The sequence below is a fragment of the Myzus persicae genome, unplaced genomic scaffold (genome assembly GCF_001856785.1).
Source record: "Myzus persicae strain clone G006 unplaced genomic scaffold, MPER_G0061.0, whole genome shotgun sequence".
Classification (NCBI taxonomy): domain Eukaryota; kingdom Metazoa; phylum Arthropoda; class Insecta; order Hemiptera; family Aphididae; genus Myzus; species Myzus persicae.
Window position 1 is genome coordinate 792,497 of NW_019103856.1, and position 26,942 is coordinate 819,438.

The 26,942-nt window shown below is 33.5% G+C and overlaps 1 protein-coding gene across 1 annotated transcript; it reads right to left on the minus strand.

Moving 5' to 3' along the window:
• Nucleotides 1-2,751: 2,751 nt before the first annotated feature.
• Nucleotides 2,752-26,942, minus strand: LOC111035461 (polycomb group protein Psc-like). The gene is made up of 8 exons (XM_022317096.1): nt 26,678-26,942; nt 21,376-21,609; nt 16,986-17,073; nt 11,436-11,539; nt 11,275-11,371; nt 8,775-8,838; nt 8,489-8,608; nt 2,752-5,950 (listed from the first exon to the last, which is right to left on the minus strand). Exons 2-8 carry the CDS (start codon nt 21,554-21,556, stop codon nt 3,368-3,370), a joined length of 3,237 nt encoding a protein of 1,078 aa, XP_022172788.1. The 5' UTR covers nt 21,557-21,609; nt 26,678-26,942; the 3' UTR covers nt 2,752-3,367.

The following is a 26,942-nucleotide window of genomic DNA, read 5'->3' on the forward strand; positions in this document are numbered from 1 at the left end:
GTCTGGAATACAATTTCAAGACTTAAAAAGCCCGGTCCAACTATTTATTATATTTTTAAGGCCCGGCCCGGTCCAATTTCACTACGGGCCGGGCGTTTTGAAGACAGGGTAGGGCCGGCCGGGCCTTTGCAGGTCTTTAATGGATTCTACAGCTGCTTCAATATTGTTTGTTCGTGGTTTTTTAAAACTGGCTTTATGAAATGCGCGGAAAAGTCTCTGAAATACGCGGTCTTCAACTGTCTATACTCCATAACATGTACAGGCAATAGATAGTGTGCTATAGTAGTCCGTGATGCTCAGTTCACAAATACTACTTGTACAGTTGTACGAGTATATCGCTCACACCTACGCGGAGGACAATCGACAAATGCCGACTGTTGCGTGCGCTTGTATATAAACAGTACATTTATTGTATAATATATAGCCGAGTAAAATAATAATATGCAAACAAATGCGGAGCGACACACGCACAAACACTCACGACAACGCCAATGCGCTTTAATACCAATATGGATATTGGTTAGGTATGGTATATATACATGAAATAACACACCGCGGTCGACCTCGCCGATGCCCGTCATCGGTAGAATCGATTATTCCGCGGGCGAGTTAAAGTTTTCCACACAAACTTTTCAGCAGCACCTAAATAATAAATATAATAATTGTATATATACATAAATAAAAAACCCGGCAGATGCCCCCCACCCAGTAACATAAAGGTAAAAACGATCTTTCCCTTCTTCGCCACCGCCTCGTGTGGAATACGTAATGAGTCGGTAATAATAATATTGTTATAGTCGCCACATTTCTTGCTTGCAAGACCCTCGCTCTAAACAACCCCCGACTCACCCCCCCCCTCAAAAACTATAATATTATGTACAACATCGTGGCGAGGTTGTCGGTATGATTCTAATCGTGCGCATCGTTACTGTCGTCAATCGCTCGGAGATAATAAATACTGTTGATCCGACAATGACAAAACGATCCACCTACGAAATTCCCATCCCTATACGGCAATGTTAGGATAGGCGCACAAACAAATGATTGTGCATGACTATAACTGGCCGACCGGCTTATCATATAGTTTAGACTGTTTAGAGGCACATATAACTAAAAGTAGTAAAACTATGCATAATAATATATATATATATCTTTGGTATTTTATTGAAATCGTGTGATTGATAATTAATATTAATTAAAGCATCACATGCAAATAATACTTTAATATATTGTCTTCAAATGGGAAGGGTGGAATATTATTTAATATACAACAATAAATATTGCAATTTGATAATGATTGAACTGTTTTAAATTTTAATAATAATAATACTTAGGTATTATTAATACAAATAGTTTATTATTACATATTATAGTAAAATATAGGTAGGTAAACTACGTTTGGCTTGTTAAGAGGGGAAATCAATAATCAACCCCCCCCACAACAATAATTTACTGGTTATTTAACGGCAGAGAACCGTACCGACAATTGTAATCCTAGAGAGGTACCAAAATAGAAGGTTTATTATATCTAAATATTATTTCAGATGCAAGTACATTCCTCAAAATGCTGTGTGTATAGTATATATAATTACACTTAATTGGTTGTAATAACTTATTATAATTGTTTTTTATGAACTGCACTTTATTGTTATAATATTATATCTAGCTCTCAAATTTAGTTGCCATCGTGCTATGTGTGATAACATGCACAACTAGTTAAATAAATATTTTATATAATATATATATATATTAATTTATCTAGGCCTCCAAAAATGTCTAAATTTCATCATTTCAATGGGTGAGTGAGTAGAGGTAAGAATTTCTGATTACCACCCGCCCGTCGTTTACTTCCGTTTTCCCTCATAAATGTAATGAAATCAATCATTTTTCGTCGAACACTCGAATCACTCAATAATTAGTTATCGGTTAGGTTAGGTTATATCAACGTACATTATATTCCAACGTATACAGGTTACGTCGACCGTGGCAGTTAATTAACGTTGGGAAAACTACCCGAGCGAATGTATGTATTATACTTAGTCTTATGATATAATAATAATATTATAATGGCAATTGTCGTGTGCACACTGCAGCACACCTGTGTGCATACATGAAACACGCCCACGGGCCACCACATGGCTACAACACAATAATACTTACTATCATAATTTTTCACTTCCAAAAAATGTCGGTTTTGAGGTAACTCGAAAACCGGGCAGATGTAATCCGACAGGTGTGTTTAAAAAACAAAAAAGGAATTATGAAACCGGTGACTTTTATGGCACAGACGTGCCTCCCTATACCCCTCTCAACAAGGCCTAATTGATGAATAAAGACAATAAAATGATAACGATGAAAATCACGTTGAAAAATTAAGAATAATGGAAGAAAGTATAGACGGAAAAATGGAAAAAAATCCAAGAACTCAATTTGTGATGCAGTTCACAGAACACTTAGACAAAATAACATACTTTACTTACTAATAATTGAAAGTATTGGTGCTTGATAGAGAGGAGAGGAAGATCATCAAAGTTATTGAATAAAATTAAGGATTGAAAAAAATTAACGTAATGATGTAATTGTCCGCGGTTCATTATTGACGTCCTCGTGGTTTCCAAGGTTAACGGTAAAGTAAAGAGCAATTAATAATTTGGTGAAATAAAAATTATTGTAGGACAGAATCTATCTGATCACGTTTTCATATTATCCTTCTCTCTGGAATAAATAGCAAAATAAAAAAAAATGCAATAGTTTAAATAAAATAATATATAGCTCGGTTTATTGGTATATACAAAATATAGTAATAATAAATATCATTGATATACAATATTGCTGAGGTTTAAGCAACATAAATGGTGTGATTTTTTTAAATGTACGAATAATAAAAATATATAGGTAATGCAATAAATATAGGGTACCAGTCTGCTATTAATATAATAGTGTAAATAATAGCATAACGATGAAGTGTTATCATCATTTTTTCACATATGTGTCTTGTTTGTACAATTTATATACATTAAAAAAAAAAACATTTACATTTGAGCTTTGACATAACACACCGAGCTCGTTAACAAAAAAAGTAATTAAATATTAGTATTAACGAATAAAAAAAAATAATTCATTTTGTACATACTATAGGCTAACTAATATTAAATAATAACTACTATTCAATAGTATCAGTGATAACTATATTAACTATCGGTTCAATACACGATATCAAAAGAGAAGACGAAGAAAACAATAGCAATAATAATAATAATAATAATAATAATAATATCTCTTAAAAGGTCACCGTTCAATTGTTTAGATTGGTAGGTGGCCTGGCGAACAGCGCAGGATTAAACATGGCTCTAGGCCACTCGACGGGTCATTTGCCACCGTTACGCATCAACCCGTTGTTTAATGTTTCGAAATGTTGTTTCAACAGGAATGCGGCGGCCTGCCGTTGGGCAGCAAACAACATGTTAGAGTTTATAGCCGCCGAAGTAGCTGAGGGCATTGTTGACTGAACCATTTGCACAGAATTGGGTGATTTCTTCGTATTAGGCGAGGAACAATTACTGGAGACTTCAGGAGCCGCTAACCGTTTTAAGCATCCATTTGGCGGAGATTTGGATAAATCCAAGACTTTGGCCACCGGTTGAAGTTTTGAGGTAGGTTGCTGTTTTATAGCCGAATGGTGTTTCGTAACCGATTGGTTTTTCGATGCTTGCTGCTGTTTCGGGGTAGATTGCTGTTTTTTGGGAGGCAACAGTTTAGCGTACGGCGACGAGTTAATCTCGATCAATTGCGGTACGTCATCCTTATTCGGTCCAAGTCTCGGAGGTGTCACCTTCCGTTCGGGGCCTTCCTGTTTCCTCTTGTTGACGCCACCACTAGCGATAGGATTCAGCTCTTCTAACTTTCTTTTGTTGCTGGAGCTACTGCCAACGATGGGATTCAATTCATCAAATTTTCTTTTGTTGTTGATGCCACTGCAAACAATAGGATTCAATTCATCCAATTTTCTCTTGTTGTTAGCGCCACTGCCAGCGATGGGACTCAATTCATCCAATTTATTTTTGTTGTTAGCGCCACCGCTAACGATTGGTTTCAATTCATCCAATTTTTTCTTGCCGTTACAGCCACCGATAGCGATTGGACTCAGTTCCGGCGCTTTCTTCACCGATTCAGTAGCGAACGTCATCAGCTTGATAGACACGTCCGGTTGCACGACTTCACGACGCTTGGCGTCCATGTCTTGCTTAGAAGTCTCGGTCAATAGAGACACACTGAGAACGCCATTTTCCGTGTCCACGCGCCTCTCTATACGATTGTTGTCGGTAACATTATTGTGTTGTGCGTTAGAGTCTTCCTTCGTTCGTTTCGTTGGCATACTGTACAAGCTTGGTACGGGTTTCTTGTTGACCGGTTTGTTCGGCACTACTACGGTATTGCTACTGCTGTTACCGTTGCTAATTTCTGTAGTTGCTGCAGGTTTTGTTAATTTGTCTGTGGCCGGTGGCACTCGCATTATCTGTAAGCTTGGCTGAGAGTTCGAGTGATTTTCGTGTGCGGCCGGCAGTTGATTCGTCTCTGGCTCTGTGACTTTGGTGATCTGTAGCGACGATTCACAGTTGTACTTGTCATGCAGATCGGTGACAGTCGGAGGCTTTAAGAGCCGAAGATCTTGACCAACTTTTAAAAGACTTTGAGCGGCGTTAATTTCGTCAACATTTTTCGATGACATACAAGTGTTGATGACAGCCGTTGGGGACTTATCAGCCATGGATTTCTTGATCGGGTTTTCTACCACCGCCAAAGTTGGTTTCTCAATCGTCTTGTTGTCTTTCACAGAAGTTGTTACAGGTGATGGCAGTGGTTTGGCTGCTAAGCTTCTGGCCTTATTCCACTCATAGGACTTGCGTACTGGAATAAAAGGCGGGCGATTGGTGGATGCTTGGCTCCGAACAGGAACCGCTTCAGGAGTCCTCTTAAATGGATGCATGCCAGGGAATCCAGGCCGAACGTAAGCATTCGGCTGTACAGACGAAGATTGTTGCTGTTGTTGTTGTTGAAAGCTAGGTATGGATGTATGCATACCTATCTGTTGCATTTGCTGCAAAGTAGGAACGAATTTGGCAGCAGCGGAAGCATTCTTGTTCTTCATGATCAGTTTTGTGATGGACAGATTGAGCTTGGATTCACCGGCTCCTTTGTGCTTCTTTGGCAATGGCAGAGCAGAAGGAGGAGGATTACTAGTAACAGCAATCGGTTGCAATTGCTGTTGGTCAACTAGTTTTTCCAGTTTTTTCATCGGTATTTCAGCGGTTGTACTGCCGGTTTGTTGATGTTCAACGAGATTGACAGATTTTTCCTCTTCCATCGCCATAGGCAGTGTGGGAGTTGGTTTCGACTGTTCAATGGCACAATTGTTAATGACATTATCGGAAACATTTTCCTTCCTTGAACTACCTTCTGGCGATATGGGAGGGTTCAATGATTTCATTGGCGGAGAAGGAGATGATCGACGATCTTTTTGTGATACATCAGTTCTTGCAATCATTATCGTCGATTCTTTGAGGCTCGATTCTGTTTGGGACAGTTGTTCCCCCTTAATCACAATTGGTTCTTCGGTGATGGGTAGTTTCAAAAGTTGAGGTATAGTTTTTTTCTTATCTTCTTCTGTCGTTTCGACTATCGGAGTAAGACCAGAAACATTTATTTGTGGTGGCAATGGCGTCGTTTCCGTGGCAGTGTTAGGTACAGGTGATAGCATAGGTTCTGTGGTCGCAATATCTGTCAACGCTGTACTAGGTTCATCCGTCGGCAATATTACGGGCACCATCATTCGAGCATTAATCTTGTAAAAGAACCTCATAGGTTCGTTTCTATTCCATGTGTAAATATACGCAATATCCATTATCGAGTACTCTTCGGGTAAGCTTTCCCTTCTGTACAGCAATTCAACCTGAAAAAAAAAACAGGTGATTTAAAACAATGAATCGGCCGCCCAAATATAGACCACACACACGATAACCACACAATGAAAAACTCGTCCAACAACTTGACTTGGGGACCGACTTGGGGAATGCGTTTAAGTTGTTTATTGGGGAATCTATATAAGTATAAAGAATAAATAAACCCAGTTATGTATGATGTATCAAATTCAATTTCATAGATATAAGCCATGAATAGTTATTATTTATTTATAAAGGATTATCCTAAGAACAAATAAGCATGAGTTAGTAATTGGTACATTTAAGACTGAACAAAATTTATATGATTTTGCTCCATTCGATATTTTGATCAGTAACGTGATTTAAAAATAATTCGTTTTTCATCGCCTTACCTTACTACTCGCATTTCATCAACGAGCCTTCATTTTATAGATTTATTCCTTATATTATTAGATACTCTGTATGAAAATCGATTTTCATATTAGGAAAGCCTTAATTTCTAAATAAAATGATATACCATTACCGTACTAAAATAAAAAATATTAAAGATAAAACACTGGTATTTTATCCATATTTTAATTTTTTAAATTATTAACGATATTTGTAGTGGGCGCCATATTTTGACTAACAATTAATCCTATTAATACTCTTAATTAAACAATAAAGTTTTGTTTTGTGTCGGTGAACAATACTACTGTCTTCAAAATATGTGTAGAAAATAAACAAAAATAATGTATATACTAAAATTTGAGTTCAATAAAAAAAAAACTGAATAAATAATTTATCTTTGTTGATAATTCAAAATAACTTATACAATATTAAGTTGTTGCAGTTACTTCGAAGTACAGACTGCAAGACCGCATGGTAAATTATCAAAGTAAATAAAAATAGACAATAATAAATAAAGTTAGTAAAAACATTAGAAAGTGATAGTTAAAATAAATCCGACGATCGGGTACATTAAAATGTTAATTTAATTAACGCGTCGAATTTACGGTGGATTGCGGAAATGCGGACAAAACGATGATCGACATAATGTAAAAATATAATATTTTGCGAAAGCCATAAGAGCAAATGTTATATATGGACCCAGCGGGCTCACTCGCTTGGACAATTAATAGCGAAAACATCTAAAGTTTTATTATATAAAACCACTTGGGTAGGTCTCGAGGTAACGACAAACTTCGGAAGAAGCCTTCTTTACTCGAACCCCAGGAGTAGAAAAAGTCAACCTGATTTGAGCAAGGACTGTAATAAGTGTAATATCGACAATTTCGATTTGCCGTAACTTTCAAACAGTAAATACAATACATCTAAGTTTCCGCAAATTTTTTCAAAGACTTTTAAATTATGCATACTATTACATGTATTTTTTGGGGGGGGGGGATTACAAAAAGGGTGTCCGGTAATCGGTAAAGTAAACTTATGCCTATCCTATTTTTAAATAATTGGTGTAAGTACATAATGTTATTATGGATAACAATATTGAGCCTGATGAAAACCAATAATTATAATTCAGAGTAGAATAGTGCTAAAGTAAATATGTACCTAATTATAAAAATGAAAGCTCGTCGCAAAATGCGTGCATTGTAATTAATTGTAATACTGGAGTTGCAAGTTGAGACCTGTGGCGTATACTGACCTTAAACTGTAGTCTACAGCTTATCCTCTTGTTTAAATACATCAATAAGTATTTATAACAATGGAATTATGTGATGACTTAATTAGTTGTGTATAATTTTATAGTACCAAGTATTTAGAACTTATATGTTATAATTGTTTGTGATATTAAATTCTAGATTTATATGAAAAAAGTTTTTGCAGAATTTACATTTGAGTGGATTAGTTAAATTACTTTTAAAAATAATTGTTGTACAGAAGTTAAGTAGATCTTCCATACGAAAATAAACAAATGTATACAAAGTTAACATTTAGTACACATATATGATATATATTATATAGGTACTTTAAGTTTTTACCATACAGTTACTTATATGTATCTACGTCATGCAGATAAATATTTTGTTAGCGGAATAAGATCTAACTACTGGCGTTTTGTTTACTAACGAGGGATTTTAAACTCAAAATTAATATTAAGAAATTACATATTGTTGGTGTGCTTGTTGACTAGGTATGTAGTATGTATACGCAATACAAATGTTCATATAAGATTATCGACGATATTGTACATAAATAATATGAGTTTCTGTGACAACACATCATAATAAATGTAACGAAATTATATTAAACATAAAGTCGGGGTGGTACACATACCTATACTACATAAGACTATAGGGAAGATTTGTTTGTGATTTTAACAAAAAAATGAGATACTGTGTGACCTATTTCAAGTATAATTTATATAAACACTATACAAGGACTGAACACTTATATTGTTGTTGTTTATTTGTACTATACAGTTGCGCCAATAGTGTACTCAAATAGTCAAATTGTGTTTTTAACAAATGAATAATAATAGCATGTGTGTAGACATAAAATAATTATAAATCGAATAATACTAAAAATGATCTGCTAAGACATTTGCTTACCTTGTCCCAAGGTTTTAGGTTATATTTCAGTCGAATAAATTTCTTAAGGTGCGACATTCGAACGGCTGCGGGACACTTCAAATACCGTTTCCTCACAATACATCGTTGTGGTTTATCGGTCTAAAAAATATAAAAATAATAACAATCATTGTAGATAATATATTTAACTATTTACTTTTGAGATAAAAAGAGTTGAAGATTAATTTATTTTGAAATAAAATAAAAATTGATTATTGTATAATGTAATATTACTTCGGTGTGGATGTTTATTTTAGATTATACTTACTCTCACTTTGTAGTGTAAGCCTTTATCATCCGTGACGTTTTTCCACATTTCTTGTTCGCATACTCTGTAAAACAATTAGTAAAATCAAATATTTGTGATAAATAAAATATAATAATAGCTACACAACTTCCGAAATAACATCATTTTTATAAATTACTATTCAAAAAACACACATTACAAAAAATAATCTATAGTAAATATATTTTGATTAGATTATTTGTTTGTTAAACTGAATCATCAAATAGGTTGTGAATATTTTAGACTTTTATAAACATACCTATTAATTAAATATATGAAGTTATAATTAAAAGGCCATAAATCTATACTGAAAAACATTTAACTAATCGTATTATCATTATTTGTGCAATAAATCAATTTATGACAGTTAGCTGATAGTTATCATTTTATGAGAAAATAAATGAATGAAAAATATATAAACATTTACGGCGAATAACGGTTTTGAATAAAAAAAAATTTTACAAACATATTATTCACGGGGCACGTGATGTTACGTTAAACTATTTTCTTACTGTACTACCAAAACGGTCCTGTCCTTTTAAAATGATTACCAATACGATAATATATATATATATATATATATATACATGCACATATTATAGTTTGCTCTCAATCCGGGGTGGCGTTGCAACAGCTGCAACGGTGCACGCATGTGTATCGCGTGCTATACAAAAGACACGAAGAGCGAGAACAACGGTGGCGTTGCTACAGCGGTAGCAGTTGATGGTATTTGGTATGAGGAGGGAGAGGGGGGATTAGAAAATAAGTGGCCCGTACGACAATCGAATTATGAAACCCTGAATTCCACATGTTGAAGAGAGTTCGATGGTGGGGGTATATATTCATCGCCATTTAATATAAAACGGACGGAAATTATTCGGTGAAGGGTTGAAAATATTAAACAATAGACATAGTTTTCATATAAGAATTTCGGAGGGGTGAAAAAAATTATAACTGTCAATCATTTATAAATTACGTAGAAGATAAATGTTTTAATTCAGAATTATACATCATACATATCAGAAGTCCAAATAAAACTTAATGACATTAAAATATTATCAATAAAAAAAATATACATAGTATGAGATAACCTTATTTACATGCAAGTTAATTCCCATATCATATTGAAAATTGTACCATCTTTTAGACAAAAAATGTTAAAATTTGTTGAAATGTTTATTTTAATAGTGTAATGTAGGTAGGTAATTAAAAATATAAATATTAAATACAAATAACCTATATACGGTCTTAAAATTAATAACTAAAAATACATTTAGGTAAAATAAATCATTTTTTAATATATTATTATCAAATTAATATGTAATATTAAGTAAATAAAATACTAAAGGTTGATCTTGAAAATAATAAACTACTAGTGGAGGATCTCGGAAAAATGTGGTTTTCCGGCCCGTCGTGGTAACCAAGGTTACCGTACTGGGACCTGATCGATATGTATAACGCGCGAGGGAAATGCATTTGAGGGCTTTTTCTCGTTTTCTCTATACATTCGACTTGTATGAGCACTGAAGACCTGTAGCTTCCAAAAAAATTCTATACAGAAATTTGAGAGAAATTTGATATGTAACTATATAACAGCTTGCAGATAAAAAAATAAACCTACATACTTAATTCAAGTTGGTTTTTAGCGATTTCAATATATTACCAAGTACCAACCATAAAATGTCAATATTTTTAAATTTTGATTTTCACTTATCTTAAATTTTCCAAAATCTTTTAAAAGTGAGAAATTAAAAATTGAAATTTGAATTTTGTTTTTGAATCCTTACCGTATTTTTGTAATCACAAAGTTTATGTTCAATAGTTTTTTTTACACCCTACTATACTTAGTTTTATATTTTATGTAATATTTGTATAGAAACATACAGATATTACAAAAAAATTGGAATGCTAAACATTTACTCTTTTATAGTTTTCTGATACATCTCAATAAGGTGCAACCCATTCACATTTCATACACTTCATGCATAATATATTACGTACAAGATCACTGATCAGTATATTACTTATTAAATTATATAATTGATAATTATCCTTTAAGAATAGACAAATAATGCTAAATATTACATATTTAATTGTAAACTACACAATACATTTGATATATACAAAGAATAACGATGTTTATCGAGTGGCGTAGCCAGCATTATGAAATTTGGGGGGGGGGGGTAAGTATAAATATTAAGGAAAAAAAATAAAAATGTCAATAAGGGGGTTAAAGACCCGAACTTCCCCCTGGCTACACAATATGCATATATCATTAGTTACTACAGTAAATAAAATACGTAAAGAGAAACAAAATATATTTTTTAAAAGGTTAAATGCCTGTTTAATTATGTTAGATAACCTAATATAAAATAAAACCTTACATTTTGGTTAAAAGTATAATAACTAATATCGGTACAATTATATCCTTATTCCCTCATCGTATTCAAACGGTTTAATCGTTAATTTGTTTAACACTTACTTATCGTAGTATTCCAATGACAGGCTAATTAATTCATCAGATGTATATATAATTCGATCGACGCTGACACCCCGACATTCTGGCTGTAAATGCATGTCTAAACAAAAAATATAAAATAAAATATAAAAATCACAACACGTTGCTAGATTAAAATATATTACCTCTGTGAGGGTGTTTTTGATAAAATTCTTGTCTACGTTTCATTTCTGAATGATATAAGCCCGGGACTAATTTGTACACTATGTCTTGTAATGCTTTATCCGGTCTGCAAAAAAATAAAAGTATGGTGTTATTGCATAAATATGTTAAATCCAAATATTAATTTCTTTGAGAGTTAAAATGAACACTAATACCTACATTATGACTACACAAGTAAATCTTATACCTACACAAACAAGTAGGGTGAATATTATGATTTATACTTAAATTAAGTTAAGTCAAAATATCTTGCTGTGATTATTAAACATTTATAAGATTTTTTTCATTTTAATTATTAAATAAATATCTACAAAAATTATTATAAACTACCTACTGGATTTTAAATTTTAAATCAACCAAATTTAATGTCTAATATTGGCATACATCCAAATATAATGGTTTACAAGTTATACGTTTGCTTAAAAGTAGGTTTCACTTATTAACGCATATTATTTTTATTTGCATATGTTTATTCATAATTATTCTCTTCGCATTATTTTTCCAGCCGTATTTATTCGGTTAAATGACCTAGAATTAAAAATATTCCAGAGGGTTTCTATTCAATGACAAAACCGGCAGCAAGATGAAGAGGCAACGAAGTAATATACTACATACATACACACACATAAAATACAAACGGACACACACACACACATATATATATAATACATTTATATAAGTACATTTCACCTTTTATTTCGTCACTGACTTTTTTGGAATCATGGTAGGGTACTGCAGTAACATATTATAGAATTTTAAATATGATTACCCTAACTTGATTTTTTTTTTTAACTTAAGTTACTCATTGAGAAGATCTCTATACCATTTTCTTTTGGGCCTCCTGGAAGGGTTCCCAGGAATAAAAATAAATATAAGATTGATAATTAGACGTAATTTAATTCATATCTTAATTTTTAAACACTAATTAATAAATTTGTATTAATAACTAAATAATAATATATTGTAGTATTTTACTGCATTTTTATTTAAGATAAATGTATTTAACTATATAAAGTTTGTATAGTTTTATTTTTAATCATAAGTGGTAAGCCGTACGCGACTGATTGATAATATACTTAATTCGCTGGAATAGGTAAAAACTTATAACTTAGATATATATATATAAAGAGAGAGAGATAACAAACAATTTCAAAATTGTTCATAAAATTGTTAGTAAGTTGTTAATATAGATATTTATATGGTTATTGACTATAGTATAATACAGTTAGTGTTTCCCAACCTTTTTGTTATAAATTTAATCTTTATTGAGTATGCGACCCCCTGCTAAAAAAAACATTGCATCATACATTCTACAATACTAGTTGAGCATCACATTATTACTAAACAGTATAGAAATACCAATTAACTGCTAAAATAACAGTAATAGTAACCGCGAATCGCGACCCATGGTTTAGGGAACGCTGAATATATTATAATATCTATATAGTATAGGTTTATTTAACTAAAGCATGTTTACGAAAAATTGGGTTGTTAAAAAATGTGTAGGTACATGAACAATTGTTTAAAGATAAAAATATTGCTTCTTTTTTTAAATTCATGTAATAGAATATTAGAAGTTCCTTCAATTATGACTGAAATTCAATTACTTTAACCTTGCAGTCGAGGGTTACAGCGGGTTTATTCTTTTTACCATGTTTATTTATCATGTACATACTTATAACCCTCAGGCACTATACTAACTTTCAGACAAAGCTTATGCTTCTAAAGAAAATCTTCCCACAAACAAAATACTCACTCATTCTTACAATTAAAACGCGATGGTTATCGTACCTATACATAAAAAATAATATACCGGATTATAAATATATGTCTGAGTGAGATAATTGAAAAAGAAGTGTGTATATAATAAATGCATAAGATCCGTAAGCACAGTAACAAAAAATTTACTGCAAATTAAGACATTAATGTTGCGATTATTGAGCTCAGTATTGTTACCTATACGTAGTACAAAATAAACAAATTTACACTCAAGTATATGGTGGTTTTGGATTTTGGTTAAATTTAGATAGTATATGTATATACTATAAACCAATGAAATTTATAAAGCTCTATATTATAAATCGATTATACTACAGAATAACAAAGGAGCATAATATTGTATTATTTTATTCCACTGTTAAAATTCGTTGTAACGATTTTTCCAAAAACTAATTTAATTGATTGTTTTATTTCATTTGTTAAAATATGTAATACATATTCAACACGCGGCGGGCGTCTCAGCAGACAAAATGAAAAAGGACCCGCACCACGACGGCATTACAACTTGACAAATCAAAATTAATTGCACATAAATCCACCCTGCAGAGAGAAGGGTATAGGTGCCTCAAGAATTCCGAGATTGTTTTCCATTTATTATATTTACGTGTACATTAAACAGTTCGTACTGTTGTCGATAAAAAAAAATTATTTAGGTACTGATGTAAGCAGTAAGCACAAACGAAAAACAAAAATGGAAAAATAATGTACCACCTTCCACGAGCATAATATAAAAGATATGTACAGGTATAATATTAACGTATACGCAAAAAGGGTATTAATGCTTTAATGTATGAATGTAATTTTCTGTATGAGTGATTGTTATAATATATGATGAACGAATATACCATACTCGCGCATGTGATGAAATCTAATAAACGATTTTCAAATTATATACGAGTGTTTCCGATCATAATTATACGCGAACAAGCCGAAGTGCCGAAGGTTTACATGTGCAGTCTAGATTTAGCTAGAATAACTACGATGCGATAATAAACATGGACTTCGAACGCGGAAATTGTGAATATACGAGTATGTAGTTGTGTAGATTAAATAAAAATAAATGTAAATTCTATACGTGATAAAAATGTATATAAACAACGAAAGATCCTATCTTGTAAGAGTAAAACATTTTCAGAAATATAAAATATAAACAGGTTGATACGCAGAGGACGTGTGAAACTTTCGCGAAATTTCGTGTTTCGAACTACGAACGACAACGCTCGTAAAGAAGAATATTATCGTATGTGATAGCAACGAAATGGATGCGAAAATCCGAAACACAGCAAAACTGCGATCAAAGCGTGTATTATATACATGCATGAAATGCTATTGTTATTTTCTCTCCCGTCTCTCCCAGTCTGCAGCTCTCTCTCTCTCTCTCTCTAACACACTATATCTAAACTGATAATATTAATAATACATATATAATGACTAGGACGATTTCGAATGGTTGAATAACGCTTACTATATTATCTGCCAATTTTTTATTTTATTTTTTACGACACGAAAACTGGCGGCGAATACTACGGCAACGCCGCCGAGAGAGAAAGAGGCCATTGACACGGGCGCCGCCAGCGAGGTAGGGAAACTCGACTTTGCCGTATAGTGTACCGCCGCGGCCGTCCACCACCACCGCCATCCTACATATATTTATACGTGTGCGCGTCTGCCGCCAGCATATATACACACACACACAAACACCGCTCACCGTACCGTAACACTTTTCCCGCGAGAAAAGCCCAGCGGCGGCGACTGTCGCACGTTACGCGAACCGTGAAATCACGGCGACACAGGTATGTGTGTGGGGGGTTGTTGTGTGCGTGTTACTCGCTCAAACATTAAAATATTTTACGATCATAGGTACGCGTAACTACAACACATACATATACAATATGTGTGGTTAAAATGTATTATATAGTATACAAATGTATTAATATTAATATAAATAAATAGTATACTAAAACAGACATGTGTCTGCTTTTGTTTGATTCTACCCTTTTAATATTTGCGTTATATGAACAGCTTGATGATATTAATTAAACACGCCAGGCACTTTAATAAAAACAGAAATAATATTTGGAATAAAACGCCAAAACGTAATTATGAGTAAACGTACATTTCGAAACGTGAAAGTCAAAGGTCTAAGATTATTACAGTTGATATGAAAACATGGATATAATAGGTATATATTTTGTAGTTTCCTAATGATTATCACTTTCTTGTATAGCAGTTTTAAAAATATATTTTTTTAATATCAGTATTTCATGTTTTTATGCAGTAAATAGATGTTTTTAAGCATTTAAAAGTATAAAATATGTATATACGTCAGTGTCTACATAAACATTATAATATATAACTATGTTAGATAATAAACTTACTGTAGGTACCTACACTTGAAAAAAAATATCAGTTCCTTGCCCATTCAAAGGTGATATTTCTTTGCTAACTTAACAAATTATAATAGGTGACATAGGTAATATAGGTACCATATTCATTTAAATATATATTGTGTGTGTGGGATCCGCATGTAGGTACTTATTGGAGAAAAAATACAATAAAATAATGTTAATATCTTATAGGTATATTTTGGATATGATAATTTATACATAATATTTTGCAAAATTCAAGTATTTACTATTAAATACTATATCAATATTAAATTAGAAAATATAAGTTTTACTGAAATGTGTTTGTATACATTCGTACTCTAACCACGCATGTTATGCATTTTAGATTTGTGAAGTTTTTTCACACTACATTCAGAATATGACAGTTGTTTTCGAAGTTATTCATAAGAATCATAACAGTCCCCTTAACCATTAAAACTTTTCTCGTCACCTCGGGTGAATAACTCGGACCCTAATGCTTTTCTCTCGTCGTAGACATTATCCGCTTCTTTTTCACATTGTGTACGGGCAAGTTTGCTCTTTTCCAAAAGTCACCCACTGTGTCAAATAGGAACTATATACAATTGTCTAAACATTAATATTTGTTTGAAAAGTAACTTTTGAAACCTCTAGTACTTATAGGTACTACAATATTATGTAGTAATTTTAGTTTTATTAAATAATTTGAAGAAATTACATCTAAAATTGTACAGAAAAAAATCTTTTTAATTTCATATTTTTAATGGTTTAAAAAATATTTAGACCTGTAGTATCACTAATATACATATTGTACAGCTTATACTTACAGGTATGGGCTTATCGTTATTATTACAGTCATAAAAACCAGCGGGGAGTATGGCTGTATGAGAGCAATATAAGCATAATATATCATATATGTTTAGTATGTATGTATAGGTACTAGACACTAGTAGGTATCTCCGGGCACCAACCCTCTTAGTCTCAAATGGCACACATGAATAAAATGAACACGAGTTTAACAGACAAAGCAATAAGTAATGAGGGGAAATACAAAATATTGTGGTTGCAGCTTTTATAATTTTTTATATAGATATACTTGCTAGTTATTATAAAATAAAAACATAACACATTGGAGAAATAACATATTATATTGATCAGATTTCAACATCAACTTATCACATATATTTATCACTTATTGTTAATTGTAGTTTTAACAAACAATATTTTTATATACAATTGTATAATCAATTTGTATATTACCTATATACAAAGAGAGAGAGAGACAGTGAGAGTAAAATAATTAAAGAGGCATATTTGTGTAGAGCAAAATATGTCACTAAGTGATAAAACAAGTCAATTATAGCTTACTTGAGAACTTTGCTGTTCTGAATATCTTCTCGGCATATCGGACAAAAATTATTCTTGTCCAAATGCAGTACAATGCAACTCCGGCAAACTGAAACATATATAATAAATTTATTAAGTTTAGTATAGATATATTGTTTGATGTAATAAGTTTAATAGAGATATCTCAATATTACAAACTTATAAAATATAGGTAGGTATAAAATGTTTAATAAATATTTTTAGGAATTTAATGATTATACTCGGCACGTTTCGGCGTTGGCATTGGTATAATTATCATACAAATGAAGCGAAAATTCGTGGACAAATTCGAAGCGATTAGCATATTGTCAATGGTTAATCGACCGAGTTTCGTCCATACTATTATTTAAAGTTTTACCCTCCTCCCCATGTTATATATTTAGGAGTACAGCCTTAAGCGTTTCGGTGCATAGCCGGCCGGGGAATATTTTAATGGAATCTGCCTGACGACTTTTGAAATTCAAATATATGAAAAAAAAATTATAGTCTTAAAAAACGAATGTTTTGGAGTGGAATAATGGATCAATCCATAAACACATAATGTTCTATGTTGTGACGAGTTTGCTGAATTGTTTTTATGTGGTAGTATGCACAAGACGTGGTCTTATCTACAGTAATTAATCTGGTTGGTCAAACAAATCGATTCAACGTACAAAAATAGTGCCCACCAATTACCGATTATCACTTTAAACTTAGATAGCTATATCATATACATTTTGAAATAATTTTAGGTTTGAGAAAATTATAAGTACCAAAATATGCAATGTCTTATGGGTATAGGTCTAATATCATATCAATACTATACAAAATATACAATAAGTTAGAAAATTGAACATTTTGTATATGGCATCACTATAAATATTAGTTTATATAATATTTTACTAAATTATTAGGTAATTTCTTTTAAGAGATTACACTTAATTGAATCTCATCAAGTTATACTTTTTAGTGAATACACTTAGGTACTCACGAAATACACCGCCGTAAAAATAAATACCACGACGTTCTATCGATATTACTTTCTTGATTTTTAATCGAGTATTGAAATGAAGATGGGTTTTTATTGATTAAATGGACTTGTTTAAAAAAAGCAGATTTCGAAATAAATAACGTGTTTTTTTTAATTTGTTGTAGATACAATATAACTGATACTAATATTAGTTTACCCAACCATAGCACGTTAATATATAAGACTATAAAACATCATGCCCGTAACCAGCAAAATGTTTTAAAATTAAATCATTTAAAAATGTTTTCAAAGAACTTCAAAATAGTTTTTGAATTTTTTAAATAGGTTTTATTACGTGTATTTTATGATCTTAAATAATTAAAACCATGATATTGGTTATACAACTTCTACAATAATTCCTATTAAATAAAATATAACTGAATTATTGAAAAAACTAAAATTGTATTGGATAGTAGAGTGGAACATTTACGGTAAACTTAGGTATAGTAGGTACTTAATAATAATTTTTAACAATAAGTAATCAAAAAAAAATATGTTAGGTAAGATCAGCATATTGCTAGTACAGACTACTAGTGTAAATAATATATTGTATATATATATATAGGTACCTAGGTAGCAGGTACTATCTACGAGTATAAATATTACGTTAATTAAAAACGTCCGTAGAGCAAAAACCGTCAAAACTTCTTCTACAATGTATAATATATTATGTAGGTAAGGTAGCCAGACAAGTAATTTATGAAAGTACAGAGCGTATAATGAACGTTTTTGAACCCGCAACGCGGCGTTAATGAAGTGTGAAAAAAAATCATCGTCGACCGAAAAAAAACCCTACAATAATAATAATGACGGAAGGCGATGATGCTCGAGCGGAGGAGTAATAATTTTATAGTTTAGCGTCGGTGCGCACTCGCGGGGTCGTCATTCCACCCACCGCTCTGTGTACCCCGTCCGCCCACCGACGGTGCGCGCCGTCAGTTTATCCCCTACCCACCCGCCGGCCCATTGCGAGAGAAATCCGAAAACGTTTTTCACGGTCCCTCACCGCCGCCACCGCCGTCGTCCAATTAGAGGCGCACTCGCCGGCAGAACACGGAGGACGCGGACAGCGGTCTGAAGATCCCCCTCTCGCATCGGCCCCGCGGGGACACGCCGGAGCGTTGAGCGGGCCCGTACCGGACGCAGCGGTGGCGGACGAAGCACACAGGTCCTTGCGCCGAATTTACGAGCCGTAGGTTAGTAGTGTGGCGGCGGAATATATTATTATTATTATTATTATTACAGTGAACGATGACGGTGGGGAAACTGAGGGTCGGAGGGAACGCCGCACAGATGGTTTTTGTTGTGTTTTCCTCGCAGAGTGGTGCGGGGGGCGCGCGCGCGGTACACTTCTACTACGGAGCGCCGTTGTCGTTTTGCCGATCAAAACATACCGGCACAACGGCAACGTCGCACGCGCACACACACACACATACACGCCGACAGCAGCTCTACCGTCTACGCTTTTACTACACGCGGCGCGTCGTCGACGACCGACTACGGGTACGTAACACGAGAGCCGTCGCTGCAATAAGCATACCGCACAGTAGGCAATCAATCACACCGCACCACGTCGCGTCATCAACCCCTCTCCATCGGTGTGCGACGAATTTACTTTCGAAATAGCACCCACCACGCCACTCCGCCTGCCCGATTTACACTCGCGGCGCCTTCGCGATTTTTAATAGTAACATCCATTAACATGCGCAAAATTTCGCAGGAAAAAAATACGGAAATTATTTTACATAATATGATAATTTTATGCAATATGGGGTAACCGTATGGCAGTAAATTTTACGCACATAGTTAACGTTGCCCCGGAATCGGAAAGTATAAAACACAGCGGTTGTTCTTTATGTTTTTTTAATTACTCTTTTCACTATATGCAACCACGCTTAGTGAGCCTTTAGATGGACAGCGCATGCTGTAAAATTAATGTGACCGGTGGGTTTGTCAATGGATAATTAAGGCACGGGGATTCTATGCAATCATTTTCACTTTTTAAAGAAAAGCTCCCAACACGTAAGGATATATCGGATCCTTTAATGCCTAATTGACATCGTTTATTCATTTGTGTATGACCTTTTTTAATAGAAAAACACAATGTTATTATACCGCACCACTAAGACTGTGATTTTATTTCAACTGTATACATATAGGCATATGTATAGGTATATTAAATACCCATACCGACAGCCATCTTTTTGCTTTAAAATTGTATTAGAGTTTAAAACTGTTGCAATTCCTTACCTACTTTAATTATATTTTTGTTGTATTTTTTTGTATTATATGTATTCTATGTAACAATAGTAAATAGAAAATAATAACAAAATACAAACTGTTAAAAGCGGTTAAAATCTTTATTATTACCTATTACCTATTTTTTTTTTATATTGTAACACTTTTTATTATGTTTATAAAATAAATAATAATCTCAGTATACCTAATAGATTTTTCCCATAGATTATCATTTAGCTTTTCAATAAATATATTACACCTATAAATAAAATAACTTGTCCAGACTGACTGATTGGTTCATCATTGGTTTTAACCCGTAGCCGGATCCACCGAAGCTATATGTGTATATGAAATTTGGTCAGTACTCGGTAAATTCGTTTTATGATGTAAAGACCCACTAAAAAATAATTTTTCAAAATTGGTATTTCAAAGAGGTCCTCAAACAAGGATTTTGAGCTTTGTGGTAGGTCATGAAATGAGGTACACTAAAACTGAGATTCACTCAAACTGAGATACAGGCAAGATTATTTTTAGCTAATATTATTATTTAGCTAATAGTACATAATAATAAAATATTATAGTATAAATAAACAACTTTAGTTAACTATGGTAAATGGTATAATATATAAATATTATGTACATTGTACATACTACAAATTTAAATAGATGTATGTAGCAGGTACTTATCGGTACTTATATAGTACAAAAAATACCCTCTTTAACTTTTTTTTCATAATTTATAGATAGGTTTAGTTCTAGTTAGGTATAATCAAATAGTTACATAAATATATCTATATATGAGAAATTAAAACATGCCACGTTGCCATTACAATATCACTAAACGATTCATCGTCATCGATGTGATCAGCCATGAATGGAATGATGAGAAATTAAGGTAAGTACACAAAATATTTAGTATACCTACGTCAAGTGTGCAAAGAGATGATTACACTATTTTAATTATACTATTTATACATTATAAGACAATGTGTCCGTAATTTATATACAAGTAAACCAGTATAGGTACCAATTCCTACATAGTACGTACTTATTATAAGTACATGAGATTATAGAGTAATGTAAATAAATATAAACTTAAAGTTACAATGATGTCTATATACTTACAAGAATGAAGACATTCGACGATGGATGTAGCGTCTACCAAGTATCCATGGCATAAAACGCAAATTAGTTGACGGTTAACGTCAGTCAGTTTTACTCTTCCACCTCTGCAGGGCACGACCGGCTCATCACCAAATAATTTTTGTAGCAGCCACGGTGGCGGAGGCGACGACGATGACGACATGGTGACGACCAGTGATGACGATAACAGTGTATCAGAAATATATGGTTTCAATTCTGTTGATGAATACAAAAAAAAAGTTAATATTATTATTATTATTCACATACTTATACAAACAACTCGTAAATATTACTATATGTGTAATATATTAGAAACCTATGTATAATGTATATAGGTTATATTACTTATATATACTTGTATATACCAATACCGTATATGGATAAAGACACATATCGTGTGTTTTCAGTGGTGGGGAGAGGAAAGCATACAACTGAAAGGATGGTTTCCGGACTAATGATGACTCCTGTGTGTGTGTACAAACACTAATAACACATTGGAGGAGGGGAACCCAGGGGTGAAACTACCCTAATCATACGAGTTCAGATGATGGGGAAAAAGGAAAACTTCTATTATACCCGGTGTATAGCCGTAAGGGAAACACAAAACTCTATATATACTAATAAGTACTGCCGAATTAATTTATTAGAAGGCATGCCGCATACGCACACAGACTTACGACAGGTGAACGGGTAACTTTTGGCTGTGGAGTCTCGGCACTTATGATACACACGCATTCAACATAAACGAGGACGATTTTTCAATGAAATATAGGATTCGGATCCGTTTGTGTGCATGTACACTGTACAGTGCAGTACACGTAAATAAGACGTTAACCTTGCCCGTTCTAATGTTCTACGTATACTTTTTCTTCTTTGTATTAAATGGTGGCCGCACAGTCAATGACAAACGGTCTATACAGTCAGATAATTTTAAATAAAAATAGCCAATGGCAATCGGTTCATTAATAAACACCTTGAGAATATATTATATTCAAACGCGAGCGTGTATGTACACACACTGCACAATGGAGAAAAATCATCGACCTTTAGAGTCTTTATACGTCGTTGGGCTGCGCGACAAGTCAATGGCATCAATACGCACGTAAAGATAAACCAAGTAGGTATAAATCGAAGTATAAATGTTTTAACAGGTACAAGATTCATATCGCATATTGGGATTTCTTTTATCGAAGTCTTGGCTTCAGTAATAATAGGCAATAATAAGGTGTTGTTTTTTTATCGATTTATTCAATTTATTCAATAACGTCTGTTATTATATTCGAGAGGGATAAAATCATTCGACTGCAGGAATAAGAACATACGCCAACAACAGCCCTGGCAAGCATTTTCACAGTGACTGAACATACTCGTGGGGAAGTTCGGGTCACGTAAGGTTTCCTCGTGCATGTAAATATAGGAAAGTCCAGGTGATACATCGAGAAAAAACCGATAACCGGTTTCATCCGTTATTACTGTTTTATAATGTTTTTATGGAGATATTCATAAAAGGCGAAAATCTCCAGTTTTCTTAGAAAATAATACAATTAAAATAAATGCATAGTTTAATAATTATACCATTGTTATTTGTGAAGTGAATTCGATGATATAACGTGGGCGTCAATTGAGTGAAAAAGGGTAATTCAAAGAAACCTTATGTATAATATTTCACAAAAGTGCTTAAGTCAAATCTATTTTCATTTAATTTTTCTTGTTTAATACATATTATATAAGTAGTGAACAAATGAAACTGCCTAATATTAACTAAATAAGGCCTTTGATGTAATATTGTAGAGGAAAGAAGAAAAAGAATTTATGGTTTTCTTTATGACTATACTATATTATAATATTACATATTATACAAAAAGAGGAATTTGAATAAAAGATTAAATAAAGATAAACAAAGTTTTTTAATGGGTTTTATAACAGAAGAACTAAATTATTGTTGTATAAGATGTATACATATAAGTATATATTATAATAGACGACAAAATAGTGAATAACTATTGACTATAAATAATAAATTTAAAATTTTGTTTAAAATTTAAATAAATTTTACTTGCAAAATAAGACATTTTATATCCATATATAATCACGCATATATTATATAATTTAAATAACCAATAATTACCGTGTTATTGAGTTTCGACTGCATATACCGTCTATATACTAATTATTAATATATTATATGTGTACCTATACATGATTAACAGTAATACATACTATTTTAGGTAGGTATATATAAGTAGAAACTAAAAATAAAAAATAATAATATATACCTATATTGTAAAAAATAATTGGGTATCAAAATCGAATGTACCTATACATTATTATTATATATAAGGTCCCAGTATAAATCCCTGTACAGTATAATATGTACTGTATATATTACATAATATTATATAATATAATATTTTAAATTATATACACGGAAAATGTATATGATGTCCACGCAGTACTTAAAATAATTACTTACTCTCCGTATCCACCATTGTCAATACGGTGTGTAACAAGAGTGAAGGAATGGTAGTTATATATATAATATGCAAACAATATATATAAAAGGTAGAAATGAACGTGTGACAAAATGCCCCTCCATTGTTAAGAACATTATGGGAGTGTACATAGTATAGATATGGGAACAATCTGATAATAAAATATATACCTACCTATATTGACATGCAAAATACTTATTTTAGAGGCAATTGCGAATGCAAAATATACGACAACGGCGAAGGTTCAGTGTGGATATATCATAGAGTATTGTGTAGTTATATAGGTACATATCATATATACACGATTTTCAAATACATTTTTCCTCTTGCTCCACATGTCGACGAGGAGAACACAATGAGTAAGTATACTGTGTGTGTGTGTGTGTGTGTGTGTGTGTGTGTTTAATATACATATATGACATATGTGTACCTTATATACATGCACTATACACAGCGCGGTGAGAGTATCAATAGGGGCTGCACCTTTTGTTTAACCATAATTTCCGGAACGGGAAACAGGCACACTGTATACAAGAGGGGTTCGTGTATCGTCTGGTTGCGTATACACTATACAGTAATGCGTGTATATATATATATATATATGTATATAGGAAACCGGTTGTTTTTAGAGCCCTGAAGAATGCGATCCGGAGGGGAGTAAACATAAAAAAAAACCAAATTAAGATACGACGGTCGAGAAAAAAAACGAGGCGTGATAATTTATAGTCATAAGGAATATGTTCGAAAAAATAATTTTGCAGTTTTGTATTTTTGAAACTTCTAGCAGAGTTGATAGCGAGGTTGATAGTTTCAATGTATTTAGCAATATCATGTATGTATATATATAATAGCAAAAATCGACGTGATAACAAAAACGCTTATATATAGCATGATATATACTGCGGTCATTTGTTTCTTTGGAACGTTATAAGTAATAATAATAATACCTAAATATAATAAACTTGATGGTCGTCGTCACTCGAAGACTATATAAGTATACTATACTTATTTATGACACTAACCCGATATTCACATAACAATATTATTGAATAATTCAGTCTTCTGATGAGTCACCGTAGAGTTTCATAATTATAAAATGTCTACAATGTGCCATTAGGTAAGTACACAGATACAAGTCATAGATCAACTCTCGAAAAGAACATAAAATGACAAGCTATAGACAACTATCTAACTCCCATAATTTTTTTTTTCATTTTTACCCAATTTATTTGAAAAAAAATTATCATTTATACCAATTAAACGTTTATTTAAAAAAAAAATAGAAGGACGACTCGTATTAATGTCATCGAAATACACACAAACGCTACCGCCAGATACAATCAGTATCCCTCCTACCGCGCCAATAATCATAAAGTATATAGACATCACTATCAGGAAAACGCGTGTCTTTTTCCGTCACGTGTACTAGCGGAGACTGACAACCAACACAGACGCCGCACCATGGGGTAAAAGTGTTACCAACTGTGTGAGATAAACAGCGATGGAGTGACTGGGTGAGTGGAATGAGAGGGAAAAAGAGACGGTCCCGAAACTGCAAAGTGTAAACAACTCCCCCTTCCCGACGTCAATCTGTATACCTACGCACAATATATTACCGTCTTATATAGAATATGATACCTACGTAGACACCTATATAATAATTAATGTATAATAATAATAATATAAATGTGAGCGTGAATTGCTAAAAACTAAAGAAGGCACGAGATAATACAACAATAATCAATTTGAACTTTGCAAACAACAGGATAAGCCCGGTGACTTGAATATCAATAACGAATAGACATATACCAATGCAGATATGTCTATACGTGGGGAAGGACTATCCTCGGGATGAAGTATCCCCCTGTAGCGCCGTGATTATGAACAAAAAAAAAGAGGTATGTCTATTCGTAGGCACAAAAAAAAAGTTGAAAATATTAGATCGTGCCTACAATACATATATATTATGTACATAAGGAGAGCCTAATACTAGGTGATCGGTGAGTATGTATTAGGTAATTATATTATACTAAATACCTACCATATTATAATATTTATGAAGTTAAGAGCCGATAAAGAGTTTCCCACGGCAACAACCGGTCCACGGCACGTCAGGGGTGGGGAGGAAAAACCGTTTGATTGAGAAACAAAAAAAAAAATACGAAAAAAAAGTAGGCAATAGAACTGCGGACAAAAAGTCGACCGGTGCCTCACACAGTCTACACGGGGGAGGGGGAGGGGTGACGGAAAAGAGTGAAAAAGAGAATAGGGTGAAAGAGAGAAAAAAATAATAGGGGGATATAAATTGGCCTTCATTGAATGGGTACGGCGGCGGCCGTGCGCGGGACGCGGTGAAGGGAGGAAGGAAACCTATGGGTAACGGCGGCGAGTGAATGAGCGCGGCGGGAACGGGCGGCGTGTGAGTGGCGCGGCAAGCAAGGAAGGCGGGTGGGTGGCGGGCGGTGCGCGGAGGCAGCATTATATTACACACGAGACCATGTCGGGGTTTCACATGCGCTACACGCACACACGCACACGCGCACACGTAAACGCACACGCACAATCAGATAGAGGGGAACCGCCAGCGTGTGCGACGTTGCCGTTTGTGTCGGTGCACGAGTTTTCACCGTTGTCGAAATAGACAAACACAAACGACCGCCGCCGCCGCCGTGTTGGCCGTTTTTTCCCCTCAGCTCCGACGCAATACTGCGGCTGGACGATTAATTTCAAGTCACATCTTCATCGATACAAATATTATGTTATAGTCATTATTGTATATTTTTTTTACTTACCACCACGGACGCCCCTGACGACTGCCGACGAGCATAATACTCTCGCCTCAAACTGTAATGATAACAACGATGATACGGTAGTAAGGACGCGGTTATAGCACACTAATCAGTTCGCACTACACCAAGTAAAAACGAGCACTAAACACTGCGAAACGAGTTAAGAACGCACAGACGACTGACACTGCGACGCGGCGGCGGCGACAGCGGCTTCGAGTGAAACGCACGGAGAAAGGTCGGGCAGACGTGACCGCGCGACACCGGACTA

What these genes read in the sequence shown, in the direction of transcription:
- LOC111035461 (XM_022317096.1), bottom strand. Translation starts at nt 21,556, where the DNA reads ATGTCGTCATCGTCGTCGCCTCCGCCACCGTGGCTGCTACAAAAATTA. An exon ending in TCAAAAACACCCTCACAGAG is followed by an intron (nt 11,372 to 11,435) that starts GTAATATATTTT and finishes TTTTTTGTTTAG; the next exon opens with ACATGCATTTACAGCCAGAA. An exon ending in ACCTAAAACCTTGGGACAAG is followed by an intron (nt 5,951 to 8,488) that starts GTAAGCAAATGT and finishes TTTTTTTTTCAG; the next exon opens with GTTGAATTGCTGTACAGAAG.